Source organism: Callionymus lyra, chromosome 1 (assembly GCF_982586985.1).
Source record: "Callionymus lyra chromosome 1, fCalLyr1.hap1.1, whole genome shotgun sequence".
Taxonomy (NCBI): domain Eukaryota; kingdom Metazoa; phylum Chordata; class Actinopteri; order Syngnathiformes; family Callionymidae; genus Callionymus; species Callionymus lyra.
The window spans coordinates 53,402,834-53,427,718 of NC_141818.1; the positions used below are offsets into that span (position 1 = coordinate 53,402,834).

The 24,885-nt window shown below is 41.9% G+C and overlaps 2 protein-coding genes across 2 annotated transcripts; both read left to right on the top strand.

Annotated features, from left to right (window-relative positions):
- The first annotated feature begins 1,521 nt into the window (after window positions 1-1,521).
- On the top strand, window positions 1,522-7,874 carry LOC148090134 (heterogeneous nuclear ribonucleoprotein H2-like). The gene is made up of 8 exons (XM_087812820.1): window positions 1,522-1,903; window positions 3,042-3,174; window positions 3,235-3,390; window positions 3,452-3,574; window positions 3,716-3,854; window positions 3,909-4,000; window positions 4,056-4,114; window positions 7,816-7,874. Exons 1-7 carry the CDS (start codon window positions 1,715-1,717, stop codon window positions 4,109-4,111), a joined length of 888 nt encoding a protein of 295 aa, XP_087668946.1. The 5' UTR covers window positions 1,522-1,714; the 3' UTR covers window positions 4,112-4,114; window positions 7,816-7,874.
- A 7,603-nt stretch (window positions 7,875-15,477) lies between these two features.
- Window positions 15,478-19,395, top strand: LOC148090135 (G-rich sequence factor 1-like). The gene is made up of 8 exons (XM_087812853.1): window positions 15,478-15,856; window positions 17,006-17,138; window positions 17,199-17,354; window positions 17,416-17,538; window positions 17,634-17,748; window positions 17,827-17,918; window positions 17,974-18,026; window positions 19,188-19,395. The coding sequence occupies exons 1-7, from the start codon at window positions 15,668-15,670 to the stop codon at window positions 18,021-18,023; spliced, it is 858 nt and encodes a 285-aa protein (XP_087668979.1). The 5' UTR covers window positions 15,478-15,667; the 3' UTR covers window positions 18,024-18,026; window positions 19,188-19,395.
- Window positions 19,396-24,885: the final 5,490 nt, after the last annotated feature.

Genomic DNA, 24,885 nt, shown 5'->3' on the forward strand with positions numbered 1-24,885 from the left:
TATTCTGTTATTATCAAATCTACAATTTCGATTTAGTTATACTAAAAGGCCACTAGATGGGAGTAATGTATATAAAAAATGAATTTAAATTAAAATGAATTAACTACGAGCGTTGATAAAAACTATTTTGAACATCATCAAATGCTACTTTAGAAATAACTGAATTCTAATGAAGCTAATTATTGGCTCAATTATTTTTAACAAATTACTTATTTGTATCACACAGTTAGTAAAAGTCTATATTTAGATTAAATTATTCTCTGTCCAAAAAATGATCTATGATCCGTTTAATAATAGAGATGTGAATAAAACACTAATGAAGTAAACAAAGGTCGGATCTTCGTTGCGTGTTTATTTCATTACAGCACGTAAATATGTTTTTCCTTCAACTGAGAAAAATCTCTTAACTTAGGAAAATGATGTCACAACATGATCTGGATCTTATAATCCATGTGTTTGTGTCGTTTACACTATTGTAACAGTTTATTTCATGTCTAAACCAGAAGGATGTGTCTCGCCTGCAGTTCATACAAAACTCTGCAGCCAGAATTCTGAGCCGCTCTAGTAGAAGAACTCACATTTCTACGATCATTCAAACTCTTCAATAGTTTCTTTCAGGATCATTTAAAAATTCTGGTTCTTACTTTCAGATCTATTCATGGTCAGACTTTCCATCAGTGATCTGATCCAGACTTACACCCCAGCTCGGGCTCTGAGGTCTGTGGATCAGAATCTACTGATGGTTCCTGAACTTCCGGACCAGAGGAGAGAAATCCTTCCAGACTGTTGACAAGCTTTGGAACCATCTCTGTGTTTGATGATCTACTGACTCCTTCAAGAAACATGTGTGTTTGATGATCTACTGACTCCTTCAAGAAACATCTGTGTTTGATGATCTACTGACTCCTTCAAGAAACATCTGTGTTTGATGATCTACTGACTCCTTCAAGAAACATCTGTGTTTGATGATCTACTGACTCCTTCAAGAAACATCTGTGTTTGATGATCTACTGACTCCTTCAAGAAACATCTGTGTTTGATGATCTACTGACTCCTTCAAGAAACATGTGTGTTTGATGATCTACTGACTCCTTCAAGAAACATGTGTGTTTGATGATCTACTGACTCCTTCAAGAAACATCTGTGTTTGATGATCTACTGACTCCTTCAAGAAACATCAGTGTTTGATGATCTACTGACTCCTTCAAGAAACATGTGTGTTTGATGATCTACTGACTCCTTCAAGAAACATCTGTGTTTGATGATCTACTGACTCCTTCAAGAAACATCTGTGTTTGATGATCTACTGACTCCTTCAAGAAACATCTCAATACACTTTTATTTGAGCTTTTCTTGATTCTCTGACTCTGATAGTCTTTTGTTTGTCTTATGTGTCTGACTCTCTCGGTAAAGAGTTTCAAAACGCTTTCTAGCAAATCCCGCGGAACGAGCTTTGTCTCTGAGAGAGAACCGTGGTGACGTCATCAAGTTTGCGACGTCACCGCACATGCGCAGACGCGATACTGTAGGATCTGTACAGACTCTGCCCTTGACTGACGCACGTGAGACGCACGTACTCATGCTCTCACGTTCTTCTTTATTTTCTTCTTTATTTGAATGGATTTAACTCGTCACTGGTTCCGGAACCAAGTGTTGGTTCGTTTATAAGTTACAAGTCAAAGCTCGCGTGGTTGTTGTGAAGCTACATGCTAACATGTCTGTAGCCGGGAAGTCAATGTCGTTGTTGCTGCGTCGGTGTTTTGGACCTTTGACAGCGACCAGAACCAGAACCTTGTGCGTGTTCCTGCAACGACCTTCATGGCCCTCGTCCAGTCGCCCGGGATCTGTTCGGAACCTCCGGCCCTGGTCCATCTTCACAAGTCAAGACCGGTTCTGCACCACGGTTAGCATCTCACAGGAAACTCTTTGAATCTGTTTTAAAATGTTTTAAATTATGATTTAATATTTATTCTCTGTTTGAGAATAAATCGTATGTCTGTTTAATTACAAGTATTAATTATGTGTCTATCTTTACCACAAATAAGTACGTCTGTGTCGTCAGAGTATTGAAAGATTGAATTTAAAATTATACAATCTTTAAAGTTATTTTATGCAAATGTCATTTGAAAAAAAAAAGGGCTGAATTCAATTTTTTTTAATTCTAATAAAAACATACTGTAGGTTGAATTAGAATAAAATAATAATAATAATAAAATTCTGAGCTGCTCTAGTAGAAGAACTCACATTTCTCCTTCAAACTCTTCACTGGCTTCTAGTTTCTTTCAGGATCATTTTAAAATTCTGGTTCTTACTTTCAGATCTATTCATGGTCAGACCTTCCATCAGTGATCTGATCCAGACTTACACCCCAGCTCGGGCTCTGAGGTCTGTGGATCAGAATCTACTTATGGTTCCTGAACTTCTGGACCAGAGGAGAGAAATCTTTTCAGGCTGTTGCTCCTAAGCTTTGGAACGATCTTCTCTCTCTTTGTGCTTGATGGATCTACTGACTCCTTTAAGAAACATCTTAAGACGTTTCTATTTGTTCAGGCTTTTCCTTGATTTTCTGGAACTCCTGTTGTGTTATCAGGTTTATCTTGATCTTTAAAATATATACTTTATTGAATATCGTTTTGATTGTTTAAGCGCTTTGTGACCCTGGTCTGGAAAAGTGCTATACAAATAAAAATGACTTACTTACTTACGGTTTGGAGTACTGTAGTGAAGGTACGGGGGTTTAGAGAAGGAAACGATGAGATATTTCCCTTTCATGTATTTCTGCGCTTCGGTGCCGATGTGATCGTAGAAAAATGTCACTTATAACACTCAGTCTCGCAGGACTTGCATCGGTTTCCTGCGCAACTGAGCGACACCAGAGAGGAGCCGCCGGCGCGTCGTGATATCACCAAATCAATAATAAATCCACCAATCCAATTATAAATGATAGCACATGTTTTTATTTTTACTCTGTGTGTGTCCATGTTTTTACTCAAACTAAAACATGTATCATTGAATACAAACCCAGGATGTTCCTCCTGCAGGTGCTCGAAGAAAAAACGTTCCCGTCGTCGCAGGTCAATGAGGACGAGCCGGAGAAGAAGGACGTGTTCGTGGTGCAGGTCAAAAATCTCCCGTGGTCGTCCACGTCTGCAGACCTGCTCCAGTTCTTCTCTGGTGAGAGTCTTGACGTCTGGTCCTGAACAGCAACCATTAAACCCATGACACTCCATGTAGACTGCAACGTCAGTAACGGGGAGTCTGGGATCCACCTGATTCTGAGTAATGACGGCCGGCCGTCGGGTCAAGCCTTCGTGAAGCTGGAGCAGGTAAACGACGTGAGGAGAGCTCTGGAGAAACACAAGAGCAATCTGGACGATCGATGCGTGAAAGGTAGTCCTTCCCTCTAACTGATTCGTGTTTGTGGTCCTAATGTTTCGTGATGTCTCATCAGTGTCAATGCTGACCAACCAGGAGGCCGAAGAGATTCTGCAACGTTGTGCTGACACCCGAGTGGTCCGAGTTCGAGGGCTTCCTCGCTCCTGCACGGAGGACGAAGTCAACTTATTCTTCAAAGGTGACTCTCTTGTGTTCTTCTAAAAATCTTCTTCTTCTCATTATATTACTCAATATTACATAAGTGGATAAAGTCTTGAGGCTTCGTGACGCTTCAATAGGTTTCATAACTCTTCATCCACTGACCAAACATGTCCTCCAGGTCTGCAGATAAACCAGGACGGCATCTTTCTGGTCCAGGACAGTAGGGGTCGTTGTACTGGGACAGGTTTCGTCCGGTTCTCCACGCAGGAAGAAGCCGACGAAGCACTGAAGAGGAACGGATGCTACATCGGCAACAGGTGGAGATGAAGCCTTGTGTGTCTGACGGAAGATTAACTTTCCTGCTTCTTTAGATACATCAAGGTGTTTCCCAGCAACGCAGGTGAGCTGCTGTCCAGCAGGCTGACCCCGAAGTCCTCGTCCGGACGAGACCAACAACACCTTGGTGAGACTCCACTCTTCTCTGACGTGGATCTTTTGAATGACATGATTTATTTCAGGAAACGGAAACATCGAGCTGTCTCTCAAATCTGCAGACGACACAGACGGAAGATAAACGGTCAGAACGTTTATTAATTATTTTATTTCTTGGTTAAAAAAAATGTATCTGTTCTGCGTCTTTGTTTTGAAATACAATCGTACATGTTTTACATTTTTTTGTTAGATAAGTTTTCATTATCTTTATTTAATTGTTTTTAATTGCAAAATTGCATTTCATTCCTTTATTTTCAGCATTTTTTCTTTATATAACATTATATACACATATATACATATCAGAATCAGAAATCCTTTATTTGTCCCGCGAGGGGAAATTCGGTTTAAACAACATCAAGCGCAATACCACAAATAAGAAACACCCAGAAATAAAAATAATAAAATGAAAAAAATCTAAATAGAATAAAATAGAAATCTGCACCATATTATATATACAACATATTTACAAAAATAACAAGAAGAGGTGCTGTTAAATATTATCTGGCTGTGTTCTTGTTGTGGAGTCTGATGGCAGCAGGGAGGAAGGACCTGCGGTACCTCTCCCTCACACACCTGGGATGGAGCATCCTATCACTGATGGAGCTCCTCAATGCCCTCAGTGTGCTGGAGAGGGTGAGATAAGTTCTTCCTCATGGAGGCCAGCTTGCTCTGTATCCTCCTCCCAGACACTTCCTCCACAGGATCCAGGGGGCGCCCTAGGACGTAACCGGCCTTCTTAATACGGCTTTCCAGTTTAGCCCTATCCTTTGCTGTCATGCTGCTCCCCCAGCAGACCACACCGTTGAAGATGGCAGAGGCCACTACTGAGTCATAGAATGACTTCAGGATGTTCAGTGGTGAGGGGGAGATGGAGGGACACCGCCGGAAATCCACAATCAACTCCTTAGTTTTGCTGGAGTTGATCTGGAGGTGGTTTTCCAGGCACCAGTCAACAAAGTCCTGGACAAGTCCCCGGTACGACCCGTCATCCCCGTCCTTAATGAGGCAGACGATGGCGGAGTCGTCCGAGAACTTTTGCAGGTGACTGGTGGGAGACAGGTGTTGGAAGTCTGCAGTGTACAGTGAAAAGAGGAACGGTGCCAACACTGTTCCCTGGGGGACCCCTACACTGCACAGTACAGTCTTCGAAACACCATCCCGGGTCCTCACGAACTGTGGACGGTTGGTGAGGTAGTCCACAATCCAGTGAGGTGAGTGTCCACTCCAGACAGCTCCAGCTTGTCCCTCAGGATCTCTGACCCGATGGTATTGAAAGCACTGCTTAGATCCAGGAAAAGGATCCTCACAGTGCTTCCAGGGGACTCCAGGTGAGAAAGTGCTCGGTGGAGAAGGAAGATGATGGCGTCCTCCACGCCGATGTCAGGTTGGTAGGCAAACTGCAACGGATCCATGGAGGAGCGTATCAGAGGACTCTGGTAACTAAGGACCAGCCGCTCCAGAGCCTTCATAAGGTGGGATGTCAAGGCCACAGGTCTGTAGCAGCTGGGATCCTTAGGGTGCTGAGTCTTCGGCACCGGTACCACACAGGAGGTCTTCCACAGTAGTGGAACTCTTCCCAGGGTCAAGCTCATGTTGAACAGAAGTCCAACAATTTCACTTAACTGGTCAGAGCACGTCCTGAGTACTTTGCCACCGATGCCGTCTGGTCCAAGGTCCTTTGTTGTCCTGGTTCTCCTGAGCTGATTTCTCACCTGGAGAGGTGTGAGGGACAGGCTGGGGTGGAGGGGGCATTGTCCCCTGTGGAGTCAGCGGGGGGGCTGAAACAATACAAGCTCGGGGGGAGGAGAAGGTAAATGTAGAGGTGTGAATGGTGGAGAAGCAGGGGGGGGAGCCGACACCTCAAACCTTGAAAAATAATTGTTTAAGTTGTCAATTGCCCAATTTTGATCCCCCACCGCTACAGAGAGCCTGGTCTGATGTCCGGATATGGATTTTAAACCTCTCCAGACATCTCTGGTGTTGTTATTGGCCAGACTCTCTTCCATCTTCCTCCTGTACCTCTCCTTTCCCTCCCTGATCTTTCTTCTCAGCTCCTTCTGAACTGAAGATCCTCTTTGTTTCCTGACCTAAAGACTCTCTTCTTCTCCTTTAAGAGAACCTTTATATCAGGATTAATCCAGAGTTTGTTGTTGGAGAAGCATCGTACAGTTCTGGTTGGCACAATGCTCTCCACACAGAAGTTTATGTAGTCCGTGACACATGTGGTTAGACCGTCAATATCCTCCTTGTGGGACTCACTGAAGATGCTCCAGTCCGTGGTCTCAAAGCAGACCTTCAGAGCTTCCTCAGCTTCTTCAGACCACTTCTTGACCGAGCGAGTCACTGCTGGTTGCATGCTCAAAAGTGGCTTTTAAACAGGTAGGAGATGGACCAGACAGTGGTCAGCTCGTCCCAAAGGAGGAAGGGGGGATGATAAATAAGCGTCTTTTGTGTTCGCATAGAAAAGGTCAGTGTGTTATTGTCCCTGGTGTCACAAGTGACGTACTGCGTGAATTTGGGCAGACGGGAAGAAAGAGATGCGTGATTAAAATCACCGGAGATGATAAAGAGGGCCTGAGGGCTCTGAGTCTGTAACCCGTTCACTACTCCAGTGATGACGTCACATGCTGCCTCCGCGCTCGCCGACGGAGGGATGTACACAAGCACTGCGACAACATGTGAAAACTCCCGTGGCAAGTAGAAGGGTCTCAGACTCAGCGCCAAAAGTTCAATGTCAGGAGAGCAGTGTTGATCCTTTAAAGTGACGTGTCTGGGAAGGCACCACTTCTCGTTGACGAACACTGCCAGTCCTCCGCCCTTTCTCTTCCCGCTCATCTCCGTCCGGTCCGCGCGTAATAAACAGAATCCATCCAGCGCAGCAATCGCGTCCGTGTGGTTCTGGTTCAGCCACGTCTCCGTAACATCAGCATACTGCATACATATATGTGCTTCGGGAGTATGGAGTGAGAGGCTCTACTGAGGTCCTCCAATCACTGTATTCCCGCAGCGGGAGTTGTGTGCGGATCCTTGGATGCAGATCGGATGTATTCCCGGTGAGAGTTGGTCTCCGTCAGGGATGTGCTTTGTCTCCTGTTTCTGGTTTTCATGGACAGGATTTCGAGGCGCAGCTCTGGCGGGGAAGGTTTGCGGTTTGGTGACCTGAAGATCCGATCGCTGCTTTGTGCAGATGATCTGGTTCTCATGGCTTCATCACGCTGCGACCTTCAGCTCTCGCTGGATCGGTTTGCATCTGAATGTGAAGCGGCTGGGATGAGGATCAGCACCTCTAAATTTGAGGCCATGGTTCTCAGCAGGAGAAAGATGGATTGTTCGCTCTGGGTTGAGCCTTTGCCTCAAGTGAAGAGATGGGGTGAGAAGTTCTTTCACTCGGGAGAGACTCGGAGTAGAGCCGCTGCTTCTCCGCGTGGAAAGGAGTCAAATGAGGTGGTCCATCTCTTGAGGATGCCCCCTGGGCGTCTCCCTTTGGAGGTGTTCTAGGAGCGTCCAGCTGGGAGGAGACCTAGGGGTCGACCCAGGACCAGGTGGAGAGATTATATCAGACTGGAACGGATAAAGTGGATGACTATGGATGGATGGATGGATATGTGTGTATATATATATATATATATATATATATATGTACACATACACATGAATTTTTTTTTCAGTCAGACTATAAATATTTGTATTTTTGTACCTAATATAATTCTTTGCATGTTTATCGTGATGTATACTATTTAATTACATTAATGGTTTGAAACATGTTGTTTTTTTCTTCTCCAACAGACAGAACTTCATGTATTGAGTAACGACGTGTCAACAAATAAATGTTCCTGCAAAACCAACATCTGGTTTATTTCATTTATTACATTCAAATGTTTGTTTAAATGTATTTGTCAAAAATATATATTTTTTAAATTGTAGCTTTAAAAAACAACTAATAACTAGTTACGAATTTAATATTAAGAAGTATTTAATCCAGCAATAAATCAGTTGAGTCTGAGGTTTTTGTGTCTAAATTATTGTTAAAATGTCAAAACATTTTGGAATCTTAAGAAAAATCCAAGATGGACGACGACGACGTGATAAAATTTTTATTGTCTCACTTGATTCAACGATCACATGACTCTTGATTAGTTTTAATTGAGTTTGTCTTCTGTTAAATACATTAAAAATGACTTGGATGTAAAACCATGTTTTTGGTTGAAAAGCTTTGAGAAATGATGCCAACATGTCAACACCCTCGACCAGAGGTTTATTTTGGAGACTTTGGTAAAAGGTGTGGAGGGTTCAAAGGTCACGAGGGTGAGGAGTCGTATAGTTGCAGCAGCTCAGAGAAGCAGCTCAACACCATAGACGTGTATATATAGACATATAGACAGAGTTGTTCTTGCAAAGTGATTCAGACACAGGAATTAACTTCTTTTGAGTCTCAGATGATCTTGGTTGGTTCTAGAAGAACTTTCTATTGTGTGTCAATCTACCGCCCGCCTGGTCCTGCGGCGATGTTCTTGAAAGACTTTAGTAACTTCTTATCTTCCATTATTCAAATGGAATCTGTTCTTATTCTTGGAGACTTTAATCTTTATGTTGATGACGTTACATCTTGCTCTGCTAAATAACTTTTAACTTTAACAGAAGCCTTTAATTTTGAGCAACATGTTTCTGAACCTATTCATCAAAAAAGCCACACTTTAGACTTAGTTTTTACTCTTGACTGGACATTTCTAATGTATCTGTACATGATGTCCATCTGAGTGATCATTGTCTTGTTTTACCTGGACTTCATTCCTGAACCTAAGCCTTTGAAAGTTAGGTCTCAGAGACGTGTCATCTCAGCCGATACTGCAGACAGTTTTCCTGCTATGTTTGACCCTCTTTCCTTTGATGACTGCCATAAACGTGAAGACTGAGCGTCTCTGCAAGTCCACTAAACTTGAGGTGCACAGACTTCACCTCAGGGATCTGATGTGCAATGAGATGGTGGAAACTGCTAGATCTGATAACATCAGAAAACTGGTAGCAGCAAATAAGAAAAACCCCAAAGTGTTGTTTGTCTTTGTTCCTGGATCAGAAGTTTCAGTCTGGCTTCCGTAAACATCACTTTACGGAGACAGCCTTACTGAAAGTGTCCAGGGACATCATGATGTCAGCTGACTCGGGTCAATACACTGTTCTGGTTCTCTTGGATCTGTCCTCAGCCTTTGACACAGTTGATCACCAGATCCTGATAGTGATACATGTCCTAAAGGGTTAGAGTCCCTGAGTCCTAAAGGGTTAGAGTCCCTGAGTATTGATTTTTAATCAATATCTTAAAAAGGACCATAAAAAGGTTGGAGGCCTTGGAAATTGATCAATTGATCAAATCCTAAAGAACCACAGGGTTAGAGTCCCTGAGGTCTGTGGATCAGAATCTACTGATGGTTCCACGCACACAGTTCAGGACCAGAGGAGAGAAATCCTTCCAGACTGTTGCTCCTAAGCTTTGGAACGATCTTCCTCTCTCTTGCGCTTGATGATCTACTGACTCTTTCAAGAAACATCTTAAAACATTTTTACTTGTTCAGGCTTTTCCTTGATTTTCTGGAACTCCTGTGTTGTTCTCAGTTTTATCTAGACATTTAAAATATATATTTTAGTGAGTATTGTTTTGATTGTTTAAGCTCTTTGTGACCCTGGTCTGGAAAAGCGCTATACAAAATACAATTTTGGTAAGACCAGACCACTTTATTGATTATTAGTCTTCTTTTGAGTCCAAGTCCCCGTTCCGTGGCTGAGACCAAGATAAATGTAAATTTAAATAAGTATAGAGTGAAGTGTGTTTGACTGTTCAGAAATGCCGAAGTTAATGTGTAAACTTTGTTGTTGTTGTTAAATATGCATGTGGAAAAAAAGGTCAGATGTGCTTTTTTTTATTTAAACATGATCATAAGCTGTTAAAGTTAAAAGTTAAATAAGGGTCTTGTTGGGGCAATGAACCAAGTTGTACAAACCTGACGGGTGTCAACACACACAACTTGGTTCATTGAAACAAACACGATCATAAGTTAAGATTAAATCAATAAGGGTCGGTGATTTCTTTCACGATCATAAAAAAGCAGACATATCGGAAAAAAATAAAGTACATAAAAAAATAATTAGTACATATAACGGGTTAAAGACCCTGAGTATTGATTTGGTAATAAATGTCCTAAAGGCTTAGAGTCCCTGAGTCCTAAAGGGTAAGAGTCCCTGAGTATTGATTTTTAATCAATATCTTAAAAAGGTCCATAAAAAGGTTGGAGGCCTTGGAAATTGATCAAATCCTAAAGAACCACAGGGTTAGAGTCCCTGAGTTCGAACAGGGTTGAGTTAAAGACGTCATTTTTGTTGTGGTTAGTTTAGTTTTGTTTTGCTTAGTTAGTTAGTGTTGCTGAGGAATTCTTGAATTAGTAATTATCTATGAAGTTGAAATTAATCTTGTGTTCAAAGTGGAATTTTGGGTGCAGCCTGCTGACCTGAGGAAAAAACATACAATCTTGTCCTTCTTTGGCTGACTAAAACGCAGACATAACATAGTGAATGTTACGTTTTTCTTTTCATATTCTCTTTAAATAAAACGTATAACATCTGTGAATGTTACATTTTTCTTTTCATATTTTCTTGAAAGAAAACGTATAGCATCTGTGGATGTTACGTTCTCCTTTTATATTTCCTTGATATCAAACTTACAGCATCTGTGAACCTTACATTTTTCTTCTTTTACTTTCCTAAATTACAGCCGCTGTGCTGAGAAATGTCTGTGGATGTTTTCATCCCTTAAGGGCCTTCTTGGATTAAAGTCTGCTGTGATACGAAATGGACGCAACTTGAATGTTTTTTCGATCAAATGAAAAGTTATGGCCAAACGGACAAGGGTGCAAAGGAAGTTGAAAAAAGGGTAAAAAGAATTGTGAAAGAATGGCAGAGTACAGGATTATTTCCAGCAAATAATCACAAATATGATGTGTTTAAAGGACTGATATGTGCACAGAGATGAGATTGATTAAAACTAGTGTTTCATAGTTAATTAATAAGGTCAATTAATTAATTATTATCCGTGTAAATTTAATAGTTTCCCTTGTACTATAACACAAAGGGTGGTGCTCCAACTTCAGGTAAATTTTAATTTTAAAGTTAAATCGACCAGAACTTAGATGTTCTGAAAATAAACCTTTTTTTATAAGGAACATATATAACATTACTACACTTTGAAGGCTCTAGCGTTCATTTGTTAGTATGATTCAAACCTATAATTTAAGTATTTGTCTATGTCTATGTGTCTGTGTGTCTGTGTGCTGCCAGGATGAATCAAGTGCAAGAACATGAGAGCATGTGTGTGTGTGCACTGAGAGAAAGAAGCAATATACACTAACACATGCATATGTGGTACGTGCATGTGGATGATTCAATTGATCATTCTTTTGATGTTTTGTCTAACGAAGTGTTCGATTAAAAATTATTATACACTATATGTATACGCCATACTTAAATTAATGCTAAAAGATAATCAAAATATGAAGTATAAATTACTAGCTTCATCTAAGAGCTTAAACGTTTGAATACACATTCACAACCAACATTTCACTCAGACTGAAACACTGCTTCAAGAAAAGCTTGGAGCAGACTTAGAGCCAAACAGCGATTAGTTTAACATCTGTCGTCTGCCCTTTTTCACACCTGTGGGCGTGAAACAAAAGAGCAAAACAGAACACACCCAAAAGAGGGGGGTTGGAAGACAAAGGAATCCGCCCACACAACAGGGAAGCAAGGAAGTTACTCTCCAGGTGACCCGCGACATCAAGAAACGTGAAAGAACCACTGCCTCGGAAATGACGACCCCCTGGACAGGAAACTTTCCCTTAAATATAGCGAAGCTCCATAACACGGGACCGTCTTTCCCGGAGCTATTGACCTGTAGAGCTGCCGGCAAAGATCGAGTCCTTTCGATCGTAAAAGTTTATATCTTTGTTTGACTTGAAGCGGGAAATAAACGACCCGTACACTCTGCATTTTGACCTTTTCTCTCCATAAAGCAAAGTATTAAGACCCGGATGTGACTTCATGTTGGAGCGACAGAAACGGACTAAGTTTTAATTGTTTTAGGTGCAACAGCTGAGGAACATGATAAACAACTGAAAGCTGTACTTTGGCGTATACAAGATGCAGGTCTCAAGCTGAATCATTCAAAATGCAACTTCAGACAACCAGAACTGTCTTTCTTGGGACACACAGTGTCAGGTAAAGGATTGCAGCCTGCACATGTGACTGCTGTTTTTCAAGCACCGCCACCAATGGACCTTCCCAAGTTGAGGTTATTTCTTGGGCTCACATCTTGGTATTCAAAATTCATACCAGACTATGCTGCAATTGTGGAGCCTCTGAGAGCACTTTTGCGTGGAGCAGAGACATTCACATGGTCTATTGAGGCTCAAAGGAGTTTTGAGAATGTTAAAAGACTGATTGTGAACAGCCCGGCACTATCAGTGTTCAACCCAGAACTACCTGCTTGTAACTACTGACGCGTCTGACTATGGACTAGGAGCAGTTCTCACTCAGATACATCAAAATGGTTCTGAAAAGACTGTGGCTTTTGCATCACGTACACCAAGGTTCCCTCTAAGCTGCGCGCCGCTCGAGGAAACTCCGCGCACAAGAACTTCTTTGCAGCGCACCTCAGTGAGTGACAGGTGTCCAGCCAATGATACGATACGATTTACTTACGCTACGCAGCATGTCAGACGTGTTTAAAATTAGTAATTGTAAACTCTTAGTTTAAATTCATGTTTTCATTTGTTTTTGTTTTCTCATGATCACAGAAATGGAGAAGTTTAAGTCTTGTGCTTCATTTAAATATGATCGACATGGAGGCAGGGAAAGGGATGAACCCTTCTGAGTTCTTTGTTGATTTTGATGAACAAAGTAAAAAGGCTCGAATTCGTGTCATGCACAGATTCTTAAATCTGAATATTTTTTGTGCACCATTTGGGTTCGAATGAACGACCATTTTTAGTTGGAAATCAATGCAATTCTTAGTACACATGAGTCTGAACTTGTCTGCAGTGAGGATGAGATTCAACACAGGCTGAGACACTGAGCTTAAGACCAGGTTTCATGGACATTTTTGGAAGTTACTCTCAGGAAAAGTATCTTCTTATGAGGAAATAAGTCTTGGACTGAACTATTTGAATCTAGTTATTTATGTAAGTCAGCCTTTTTTATGAAGATGATTAAATCCACTCATCCTTCCATCATGTCTGATTATCAGTCCATTCACTTCATTCAGTGCAAATCATCTGAGTGAAGTATGTACTTACTTACGTTGAGCAAATTTGATGAAGGTAGATCTTTTGAACTTGATCATTATAAAAGTAGCTCGCAAAATGAAAAAGTGTGGACGCCACTGTTTTAGATCATTTAAATGGAAAATTTAAGATTATGATAAATAAATACTTTCCATGGGTAACAATCATGGACATCTATTCTTGAAGATGTGGACTATTCCACAAAATATTATATCATTTGAATGTAGAATTTAGAGAAATTGATAATTAAATCATGATATTGTAGCTAGGAAGCATAATATTAATTGTCAAAGATGACATGGTTATTATATAAATCAATTGTATTATAAGTTAATATTGAATGGATGCGATACTGGCCTAATGACAGTACAGCTGATGTTGCTCACAGTGGTACAAGGGGCCGCTGAGGGAGACTTCCACTGCCAAGCTTAGAACCTAGCTTGGAAGATGACACAGAGGTTGCACTCACATCTACACTTACTGCTATTTCTGATGTGGACTTTAAAGCTGCATGTGCTTCATGTCCTGTTCAGACTGGACTACGTGAACTACTTACTTCAAGATGGCCAAAATCAGCAAAAAGCTTGGTATCAAACTTGCAGCCATTTTTCAAAATAAGGCACAAACTCTCCTTACAAGATGATTTAGTGGTGCATGGCAGACACAGACTCTTGGTACCAGACGGCCTTCAACCAAAGTTGATCTCACTGGCACATGACACACATACATGATAAGGCACCAATAGATTGTAGATTTGCAATCACACTTATTGATTATCATAGTAAGTGGCCAGAGCTAACATTTGTACCACAGGTCACTTCATGTACTGTTATTCAGTTTTTATCTGCAGTTTTCAGCAGAGAAGTTGATCCCAAGGAGCTGGTTTCTGCAATCGGCTCTCAATTCGTGTCACAGGAGTTTGAAACATTCCTCTGTGATCGAGGCGTTTTGCACAGGAAGTCTTCAGTCGACTATCCAAGAGCAAATGGAGAGATTGAACGTTTTAATCGCAGCTTGAAGGATAGTTTAGAGACGGCCTCACTGGAAGGAAAGCCATGGAAGGAGTTCACAAGAGAATTCTTACACGTCTATCGTGGAACACCTCACTCTACAACTCAGTGCTCACCAGCTGAACTGTTGCATGGTTGACCCATGCCAACCAGACTTCATGTGGCCGGACGTCCACTGCCAGTTAAAAAATGCTGTCACCAAGACAGGTTGCTCTCCGAGTGAGAGATATGCAAAAGAAAAGCAAGGATTACACAGACAAAAAGCGAGGAGCTACTGCTGTGTTTTTCAAATGTGGATCATATGTCCGGGTTAAGAAACCTGGCATTATTCCTAAAGGCACCTGTTTCTCTTCAGGAGAAGGAGACTGATAGAGAACTTATACCTATGGACTTTCTGAATATACCACCTGTTTTACCACTAAAGGGAGACATCCACATCACAGGCGAGACCAGTCAGGTTCAGAAGAGTCCCGGTGTGGACTAAGGACTTTGTGTGATAGTTACTGTTTGGAGTACTTTAATGTTCTTGAGTTTGGCAGAGTTCAATTAACACAATGGTGAATATACAATGTTCTTATGCTAGAGTTTAAAAGGATAATACATGGTTGATTTGGGTTTAAAGATGTTTAACTAAGTTGGATTATCTACGCATAAGTATTTAAAGACTGTGTAAGAAATGTTTACTACAAGTAAGGGTACGAAAGAAAACATTTTAATTTGTTGAAATGTTCTTCATGAATAGAAAATGTTTGCTTATTAAGGGGGATATGTCGTGTTTCAGCCTGAACACTAGAGGCGCTAGTGAATGCTAGATGTAGAATAAGCCAGTGAGAAGAAGACTGTACTGTGATGCTAGATACTACTGCTAGATACTACGTTCTACCTGTTGATCCATTTGCCTTTGAATAAAGTGTATGAAGAAAATCACCGACTCATTTCTGCAACAATACAACAATTACTTTGATTCTCACGGTAAAGAGTTTAAAAACGCTTTCGAGAAAGTCCCGCGCATGCGCAGCCGCGATACTGTCGGCTGAACGAGCATTGTCTCTGTGAGAGAACCGTAGTGACGTCATCAAGTTTGCGACGTCACCGCACATGCGCAGCCGCGATACTGTAGGATCTGTACAGACGCTGCCCTTGACTGACGCACGTGAGACGCACGTACTCATGCTCTCACGTTCTTCTTTATTTTCTTCTGTATTTGAATGGATTTAACTCGTCACTGGTTCCGGAACCAAGTGTTGGTTCGTTTATAAGTTACAAGTCAAAGCTCGCGTGGTTGTTGTGAAGCTACATGCTAACATGTCTGTAGCCGGGAAGTCAATGTCGTTGTTGCTGCGTCGGTGTTTTGGACCTTTGACAGCGACCAGAACCAGAACCTTGTGCGTGTTCCTGCAACGACCTTCATGTCCCTCGTCCAGTCGCCCGGGATCTGTTCGGAACCTCCGGCCCTGGTCCATCTTCACAAGTCAAGACCGGTTCTGCACCACGGTTAGCATCTCACAGGAAACTCTTTGAATCTGTTTTAAAATGTTTTAAATTATGATTTAATGTTTATTCTCTGTTTGAGAATAAATCAAATGTCTGTTTAATTACAAGTATTAATTATGTGTCTATCTTTACCACAAATAAGTACGTCTGTGTCGTCAGAGTATTGAAAGATTGAATTTAAAATTATACAATCTTTAAAGTTATTTTATGGAAATGTCATTTGAAAAAAAAAAAAAAGGGCTGAATTCAATTTTTTTAAATTCTAATAAAAACATACTGTAGGTTGAATTAGAATAAAATAATAATAATACAATTCTGAGCTGCTCTAGTAGGAGAACTCACATTTCTCCAATCCTTCAAACTCTTCACTGGCTTCTAGTTTCTTTCAGGATCATTTTAAAATTCTGGTTCTTACTTTCAGATCTATTCATGGTCAGACCTTCCATCAGTGATCTGATCCAGACTTACACCCCAGCTCGGGCTCTGAGGTCTGTGGATCAGAATCTACTTATGGTTCCTCGCACACGGTTCAGGACCAGAGGAGAGAAATCCTTCCAGGCTGTTGCTCCTAAGCTTTGGAACGATCTTCTCTCTCTTTGTGCTTGATGGATCTACTGACTCCTTTAAGAAACATCTTAAGACGTTTCTATTTGTTCAGGCTTTTCCTTGATTTTCTGGAACTCCTGTTGTGTTATCAGGTTTATCTTGATCTTTAAAATATATACTTTATTGAATATCGTTTTGATTGTTTAAGTGCTTTGTGACCCTGGTCTGGAAAAGTGCTTTACAAATAAAAATGACTTACTTACTTACGGTTTGGAGTACTGTAGTGAAGGTCCGGGGGTTTAGAGAAGGAAACGATGAGATATTTCCCTTTCATGTATTTCTGCGCTTCGGTGCCGATGTGATCGTAGAAAAATGTCACTTATAACACTCAGTCTCGCAGGACTTGCATCGGTTTCCTGCGCAACTGAGCGACACCAGAGAGGAGCTGCCGGCGCGTCGTGATATCACCAAATCAATAATAAATCCACCAATCCAATTATAAATGATAGCACATGTTTTTATTTTTACTCTGTGTGTGTCCATGTTTTTACTCAAACTAAAACATGTATCATTGAATACAAACCCAGGATGTTCCTCCTGCAGGTGCTCGAAGAAAAAACGTTCCCGTCGTCGCAGGTCAATGAGGACGAGCCGGAGAAGAAGGACGTGTTCGTGGTGCAGGTCAAAGGTATCCCGTGGTCGTCCACGTCTGCAGACCTGCTCCAGTTCTTCTCTGGTGAGAGTCTTGACGTCTGGTCCTGAACAGCAACCATTAAACCCATGACACTCCATGTAGACTGTAACGTCAGTAACGGGGAGTCTGGGATCCACCTGATGCGAAATGCTGACGGCCGGCCGTCGGGTCGAGCCTTCGTGGAGCTGGAGCAGGTAAATGACCTGAGGAGAGCAATGGAGAAACACAAGAACTATCTGGGCGATCGATGCGTGAAAGGTACTCCTTCCCTCTAACTGATTCATGTTTGTGGTCCTAATGTTTCGTGATGTCTCATCAGTGTCAATGCTGACCAACCAGGAGGCCGAAGAGATTATGCAACGTTGTGCTGACACCCGAGTGGTCCGAGTCCGAGGGCTTCCTCGCTCCTGCACGGAGGACGAAGTCAACTTACCCTTCAAAGGTGACTCTTGTGTTCTTGTGTTTGGCTTCGTGAAGCTTCGTGAGGCTTCAATAGGTTTCATAACTCTTCATCCACTGACCAAACATGTCCCCCAGGCCTGCAGATAAAGGAGGACGGCATCTTTCTGGTCCGGGACAGTGAGGGTCATTGTCTTCGGACAGGTTTCGTCCAGTTCTCCACGCAGGAAGAAGCCGACAAAGCACTGAAGAGGTACAGATGCAACATGGGCAGCAGGTGGAGATGAAGCCTTGTGTGTCTGACGGAAGATTCACTTTCCTGCATCTTTAGATACATCAGGGTGTTTCCCAGCAACGCAGGTGAGCTGCTGTCCAGCAGGCTGACCTCGATTTCCTCGCCCGGACGAGACCGACAACACCTCGGTGAGACTCCACTCTTCTCTGACGTGGATCCTTTGAATGACATGATTTATTTCAGGAAACATCGAGCTGTCTCTCAAATCTGCAGACGACACAGACGGAAGATAAACGGTCAGAACGTTTATTAATTATTTTATTTCTTGGTTAAAAAAAATGTATCTGTTCTGCATCTTTGTTTTTAAATACAATCAATTTTCTTGATATAACATTATATACACATATATACATATATGTGCTTCGGGAGTATGGAGTGAGAGGCTCCACTGAGGCCCTCCAATCACTGTATTTGTGATCCTTGGATGCAGATCGGATGTATTCCCGGTGAGAGTTGGTCTCCGTCAGGGATGTGCTTTGTCTCCTGTTTCTGGTTTTCATGGACAGGATTTCGAGGCGCAGCTCTGGCGGGGAAGGTTTGCGGTTTGGTGGCCTGAAGATCCGATCGCTGCTTTGTGCAGATGATCTGGTTCTCATGTCTTCATCACGCTGCGACCTTCAGCTCTCGCTGGATCGGTTTGCATCTGAGTGTGAAGCGGCTGGGATGAGGATCAGCACCTCTAAATCTGAGGCCATGGTTCTCAGCAGGAGAAAGATGGATTGTTCGCTCTGGGTTGAGCCTTTGCCTCAAGTGAAGAAATTGAAGTATCTTGGGGTCTTGTTCTCGCATGACTGTTGTGCGTAAGAGAGAGCTGAGCCAAAAGGCAAAGCTCTCTAGTTACCGATCAATCTTTGTCCCAACCCTCACCTACCGTCAAGAGCTTTGGGTCATGAGGGAGAGAACGAGATCTCGGATACAAGTGGCTGAAATGAGTTTCCTTCGACGGGTGGCGGGCGTCACCCTTAGAGATGGGGTGAGAAGTTCTGTCACTCGGGAGAGACTCGGAGTAGAGCCGCTGCTGTGTGGAAAGGAGTCAAATGAGGTGGTTCATCTCTTGAGGATGCCCCCTGGGCGTCTCCCTTTGGAGGTGTTCCAGGAGCGTCCAGCTGGGAGGAGACCTAGGGGTCGACCCAGGACCAGGTGGAGAGATTATATCTCTTCACTGGCATTGGAGCGTCTCGGGATCCTTCAGTCAGAGCTGGCAGATGTATATGTATATATATATATATATATGTGTATATATGTATGTATGTGTGTGTGTGTATATATGTGTGTATTTTTTCAGTACTATAAATATTTGTATTTGAGTTCTTTGCTTGTTTATCTTAATCATACATTAATCGTTTGAAACATGTTTTTTTTCATCTCATGGTAAACAATGTTTTCTTCTCCAACAGACAGAACTTCATGTATTAAGTAACGACGTGTCAACAAATAAATGTTCCTGCAAAACAAACATCTGGTTTATTAAATTCAAATGTTTGTTTAAATGTATTTGTCAAAAATATATATTTTTTTAATTGTAGCTTTAAAAAACGACTAATAACAAGTTAAGAATTTTATAATAAGAAGTATTTAATCCAGCAATAAATCGGTTGAGTCTGAGGTTTTTGTGTCTAAATTATTGTTAAAATGTCAAAACATTTTGGGATGTAAAGATGGAACGACGACAACATGATAAAAGCTTTTATTGTCAACACCCTCGACCAGAGGTTTATTTGGAGACTTTGGTAAAAGATGTGGAGGGTTCAAAGGTCACGAGGGCGAGGAGTCGTATAGTTGCAGCAGCTCAGAGAAGCAGCTCAACACCATAGACGTGTATATATAGACATATAGACATAGAGTTGTTCTTGCAAAGTGATTCAGACACAGGAATTCACTTCTTTTGAGTCTCAGATGATCTTGGTTGGTTCTACAAGACCTTTCTATTGTGTGTCAATCTACCGTCCGCCTGGTCCTTCAGTGTTCTTGAAAGACTTCAGTGACTTCTTGCTGGCTAAAATCCCGTGGGTACTTCGGAGGGTACTAAATTCATTGAACAACAAATTGACTAATTGACAAATTGACAAATTGAAAAAACAATTGAACAACAAAGGTTTTGTATAAAAAATCCCAAAATTGCTGGCTATTGTAAAAAAACAATTTCCCAAAGGAGACCTCCTGAGGGATCAATAAAGTTTTACCTTACCTTTACCTTACCTTACCTTATCTTCCATTATTCAGATGGAATCTGTTCTTATTCTTGGAGACTTTAATCTTCATGTTGATGACGTCACATCTTGTTCTGCTAAAGAACTTTGAACTTTAACAGAAGCCTTTAATTTTGAGCAACATGTTTCTGAACCCACTCATCAAAAAAGCCACACTTTAGACTTAGTTTTTACTCTTGCCTGGACATTTCTAATGTCTCTGTACATGATGTCCATCTGAGTGATCATTGTCTTGTTTAACCTGGACTTCATCCCTGAACCTAAGCCTTTGAAAGTTAGGTCTCAGAGGCGTGTCATCTCAGCCGATACTGCAGACAGTTTTTCTGCTATGTTTGACCCTCTTTTCTTTGATAACTGCCTAAACGTGGACATTTTGATTCACTGTTTCATTACTCATTGTGTTGAAATACTGGATCAAGAGGCACCTGTTAAATCGAACTTGAAAATTCTGAAAAAAATGGTGCCCTTGGACAAATGAAGATCTCCCGAGTCTGAAGACACTTTGTCGTCCACTTAACTTGAGGTGCTCAGACTTCACCTCAGGGATCTTATGTCTTCAAACAATGAGATGGTGGAAACTGCTGTATCTGATTACATCAGAAAACTGGTAGCAGCAAATAAGAAAAACCCCAAAGTGTTGTTTGACACGATTAATTCTCTCGTGTCTCCTGCTCCTAAAATCACGCCTGTCTTCTGTGAAGCTGACAGCAATGCATTGTTGAGATTTTTCATTGACAAAATGAAATTGATCAAAGAGAAAATCTCTCCCCCTTTGTTTGGTGTCTGTCTCTGAGCCCCTCTCCTCCTCTTGGTCTTCCTTCACTGCTGCTATCTCTGGGTGAAATATTTGATGTAATTGGCCCCTGGGTTACCAATATGGTGAACCTCTCCCTTTCCACAGGGGTTTTTCCCAATGCATTTAAACATGCCATTGTGGAGCCTCTGCTCAAAAAACCAGGCTTAGACCCAACTGACCTCCGTAATTTCAGGCCTATTTCTGAGCTCCCTTTCTTGTCCAAGATCTTGGAGAAGGTGGTGTCTGAGCAGCTGTCTTTGTTCCTGTATCAGAGCGACATTTATGAGAAGTTTTAGTCTGGCTTCCGTAAACATAACTCTACGGAGACAGCCTTACTGAAAGTGTCCAGTGACATCATGATGTCGGCTGACTCGGGTCAATACACTGTTCTTGTTCTCTTGGATCTGTCCTCAGCCTTTGACACAGTTGATCACCAGATCCTGCTGAGAAGACCGAGGGAAGAAGTGGGACTGTCTGGGTCTGTGTTACAGAGGTTCTCGCCATACCTTTCTGGGCGCAGTTTTAGTGTATCTGCCAATCAAATGAGGTCTGAATCGGCGGATCTGTTGTGTGAAGTCCCTCATGGTTCTGTTCTGGGTCCTTTATTTTTTTTGCTGTACTTGATTCCCCTCTGTAAAATCATTCAGAGATTTCATGATGTTTCTTATCACATTTTTGCTGATGACATCCAGCTTTACTAATCTTTTCATCCAACTGAGCCCCAGAGGCTGAACAGCTTAATCAATTGTTTGCTAGAAATCAAACAATTAGTGAAAACACTTTGCAGCTAAATGTGGACAAAACTGAAACACTGGTGATTGCTCCTGATGATAAGGTTCCAGGGTTGAGTCAGTACTTGGGTGACTTAGGTCAGTCTGTCAAACTGAGCCTGAGAAACCTAGTGTTGTATTTGACAGACATGTCTGTAGTTCAACACTGCAGAAAACTGACCAGAAACTGTTTCCTTCAACTGTGAAAAATCTCTAAACTTAGGAAAATGTTTTCACAACATGATCTGGAGCTTGTAATCCATGCATTTCTGTCTTCTCGCCTGGACTATTGTAACTATGGTGTTAAGGGACTATGTTTTCTATAGCGCATGGATACATCGGGAGTGACGTGTGTGTTGTGTTGTTCTTGGTCCGAAGCTACGGCTAAAGACGTGTGTAAATAAAGCTCCACGGATATTCTACGCTTGTTTATTTGTGACTACATATCACTACATGGTGTCAGAAGTTAAAGGACCATGGCGAAATTCTCCCCACCAGAAAGTTTGGACTTTTCTCGCCCGCAACTTTGGCCAGAATGGAGACCAGCGCTACTGCGTGGCAAAAAAGTTAAAGAAGGAGGAGGGAGAAGTGCAGGTGTGTAGCTGCTCTATTCGCTTGGAAAAGAGTCCGAGCAAGTGTTTAAAAACGTTCGTCTTTGGGCAAGAAGAAGATGAAGGTGACTATGAAACCCTGCTGGGCAAACTGGACAATTATTTTGTGGCAAAAGTTAACGTCATACACGAACGAGCACGTTTTCACCAGCGTGTACAGCAGCCCAGTGAGAGCACGGAGGATACATGTTATATTATAAATATATAAATGTAAATAAATATATTTATACATCGGAGCCCTGCACAAGCACGCAGACACATGTGCCTTTGAGGAAGTGAAAAATTAAAATATTGTGACAGACTGGTCGTGGGCATCTTGGATAGGGAACTGTCAGAGAAGCTACAGTTAATCCCGGACCTAACTCTGGACAAAGCGGTCGAGATCAATCGGAACAAGTTAAATGTCACATTGGTGAACAAGGAGCTCACGCAGAGACGAGAACTAACCTGAATGAAGTATCAAAGTGGAAAACAAAGAAGGATGCTGGTCAAATGCAGAGACATGGACAAAGAGGAACTCAAGCACATGCATCAAAAGGAAGAAAGAAGTGCTACAGATTTGGAAATACTCATTTAAGAGATGAGGTGTGTCCTGCAAGCAACTCCGAGTGCCACACATTTAAAAAGATGGGACATTTTGCTGCTGTGTCGTTCACACATATTCAATGAGGTCAATGTGAGGACAGACAACCATCTTCTACATTTCCTAGGAGAGGTTACGGAAGTAAATGACTCAAATGACGCCTGGAAAGTGAAACTCAGAATTCTTGACGTTCTGGTGAACTTTAAAATTGACACTGACGCTGATACCACTGTTGTATCAGAAAATACATTCAAGTTGATGAGTGGAAAACCTGCATTAAAGAAGGCCTGAGTACCACTCGACAGCCCAGGAGGTAGCCTTGAGTGTTTGGGTTATTTCACAGTGACTACTAAGAGTAAACGGAGACATTACAAGTTCAAAGTTCACATACTCCGTGGTAGTGAAAGTCATTTGCTCAGAAGCAACAGCGATGGGCTTAGTGAAACGGATCAGAGAGGTGAAAACTTCACAGAAGGAAAAGATCCAAAGTTCAAATGAAATTGGAGCATTGAACATCATGCCAATAAAAATCAGACTTATAGATGATGTCCAACCATACAGTCTGACAACAGCAAGAAGAGTGTCAATACCTATGCTTCAGAAAGTGAAGGAGGAATTGAAACGTATGGTTGAGGCTGGAGTCATAACAGAAATCAAGGAACCAACAGAGTGGTGCGCTCCAATGGTACCAGTACCAAAGAAGAACAAGGAACAGCTGAGGATATGTGTTGTCTTGAAGAACCTCAACAGAGCAGTCAAGAGGGGAAAGTATTTGCTACCAACGATAGATGACATCTTGCCAAAATTAGCACATGCCAAAATGTTTTCCCTACTTGATGCTGCAAGTGGATTTTGGCAAATACCGCTGGATCCTGAGAGTGCAAAGTTGACTACGTTCATAACGCCATTTGGGAGATACTACTTCAACCGGCTTCCATTTGGAATAACAAGTGCCCCAGAAATCTTCCCGCATGAGATGACAGAACTGCTGAAAGACCTTGATGGAGTAGCTGTATACATGGATGACATTCTTGTTTATTCGGAGTCAGTGGAGCAACATGAAGAGATACTGCAAAAGACCCTTGACATCCTGAGGAGAGCAGGCCTGAAGCTGAACAAGGAGAAGTGCTTACTGCGACAGCGGAAACTTAACTACTTGGGACACTCCATTGATGAGAATGGAATACGTCCAGATGATGTGAAAGTTCAAGCCATCATGCAGCTGGTTGAACCAAACAATGTGCCTGACCTCAGAAGGATTCTGGGGATAGTTTATTATTTAGGCAGGTATCTTCCTCACCTATCTGAAATTACGAAACCCCTGAATGACTTGTTAAAGACTGATGTAACATGGACATGGGGATTGTAGATTCTTTCAGATTTCAGACTGACCACAAACCACTTGTACCACTTAGCAAAGATTTGGACTGTGTGCCTATGAGGGGCCAGAGACTGCTGATCCGCATGATGAGATACAATCCTGTGGCAGAGTTTGTACCAGAAACAGTTAGTCGTGGCAGATACACTCTCTCGACATCCACTGGTAGAAGTTAAACAAGAAGTATCAGAACTGACCAGTGAGATGGAGGCGTACGAGGAAGGAGTTCAAGGAAGTTGGCCAGTTTCCCCTGTAAAGCTGGAACTGATTAGAAAGCAGACTCAACTAGACCCAGAGTTGAAGTTGATCCAAAAGTTCATTACACATGGATGGCCGAGGTATTATGCTGATGTACCGGTATGTGTGAAACCTTATTTCTCACATCGTGATCACCTTACTCACAAAGTTTATTACTTTACAACGACAGAATAGTTATTCCACAAAACATGAGGTCGGAAATACTACAGCGCGTTCACGATGGCCACCAAGGCATAGTGAAGTGTCGTGAGAAATGTAGTGTTTGGTGGCCGGGTCTGAGTAAAAACATTCAGGACCTAATCAGTGTGTGTAGAGAATGTCAGGAGATGAAACCATCTCAAAAGAAAGAGCCTGTTATCTGTACACCGCTACCAAGTCGTCCGTGGGAGAGAATCGCGGCTGACATTTGTCTATTTAAAACGATTTAGTGGTGGTTGATTATTTTTCCCGGTATATTGAAATTTTGAACCTTTCAAAATTGACAAACTG

Coding starts and splice junctions, on each gene's coding strand:
- LOC148090135 (XM_087812853.1), top strand. CDS start 15,668: ATGTCTGTAGCCGGGAAGTCAATGTCGTTGTTGCTGCGTCGGTGTTTT. Junction 15,857..17,005: donor AAGACCGGTTCTGCACCACG/GTTAGCATCTCA, acceptor TTCCTCCTGCAG/GTGCTCGAAGAAAAAACGTT. Junction 17,919..17,973: donor ACGAGACCGACAACACCTCG/GTGAGACTCCAC, acceptor GATTTATTTCAG/GAAACATCGAGCTGTCTCTC.
- LOC148090134 (XM_087812820.1), top strand. CDS start 1,715: ATGTCTGTAGCCGGGAAGTCAATGTCGTTGTTGCTGCGTCGGTGTTTT. Junction 3,175..3,234: donor CCTGCTCCAGTTCTTCTCTG/GTGAGAGTCTTG, acceptor CACTCCATGTAG/ACTGCAACGTCAGTAACGGG. Junction 3,855..3,908: donor GGATGCTACATCGGCAACAG/GTGGAGATGAAG, acceptor CTGCTTCTTTAG/ATACATCAAGGTGTTTCCCA.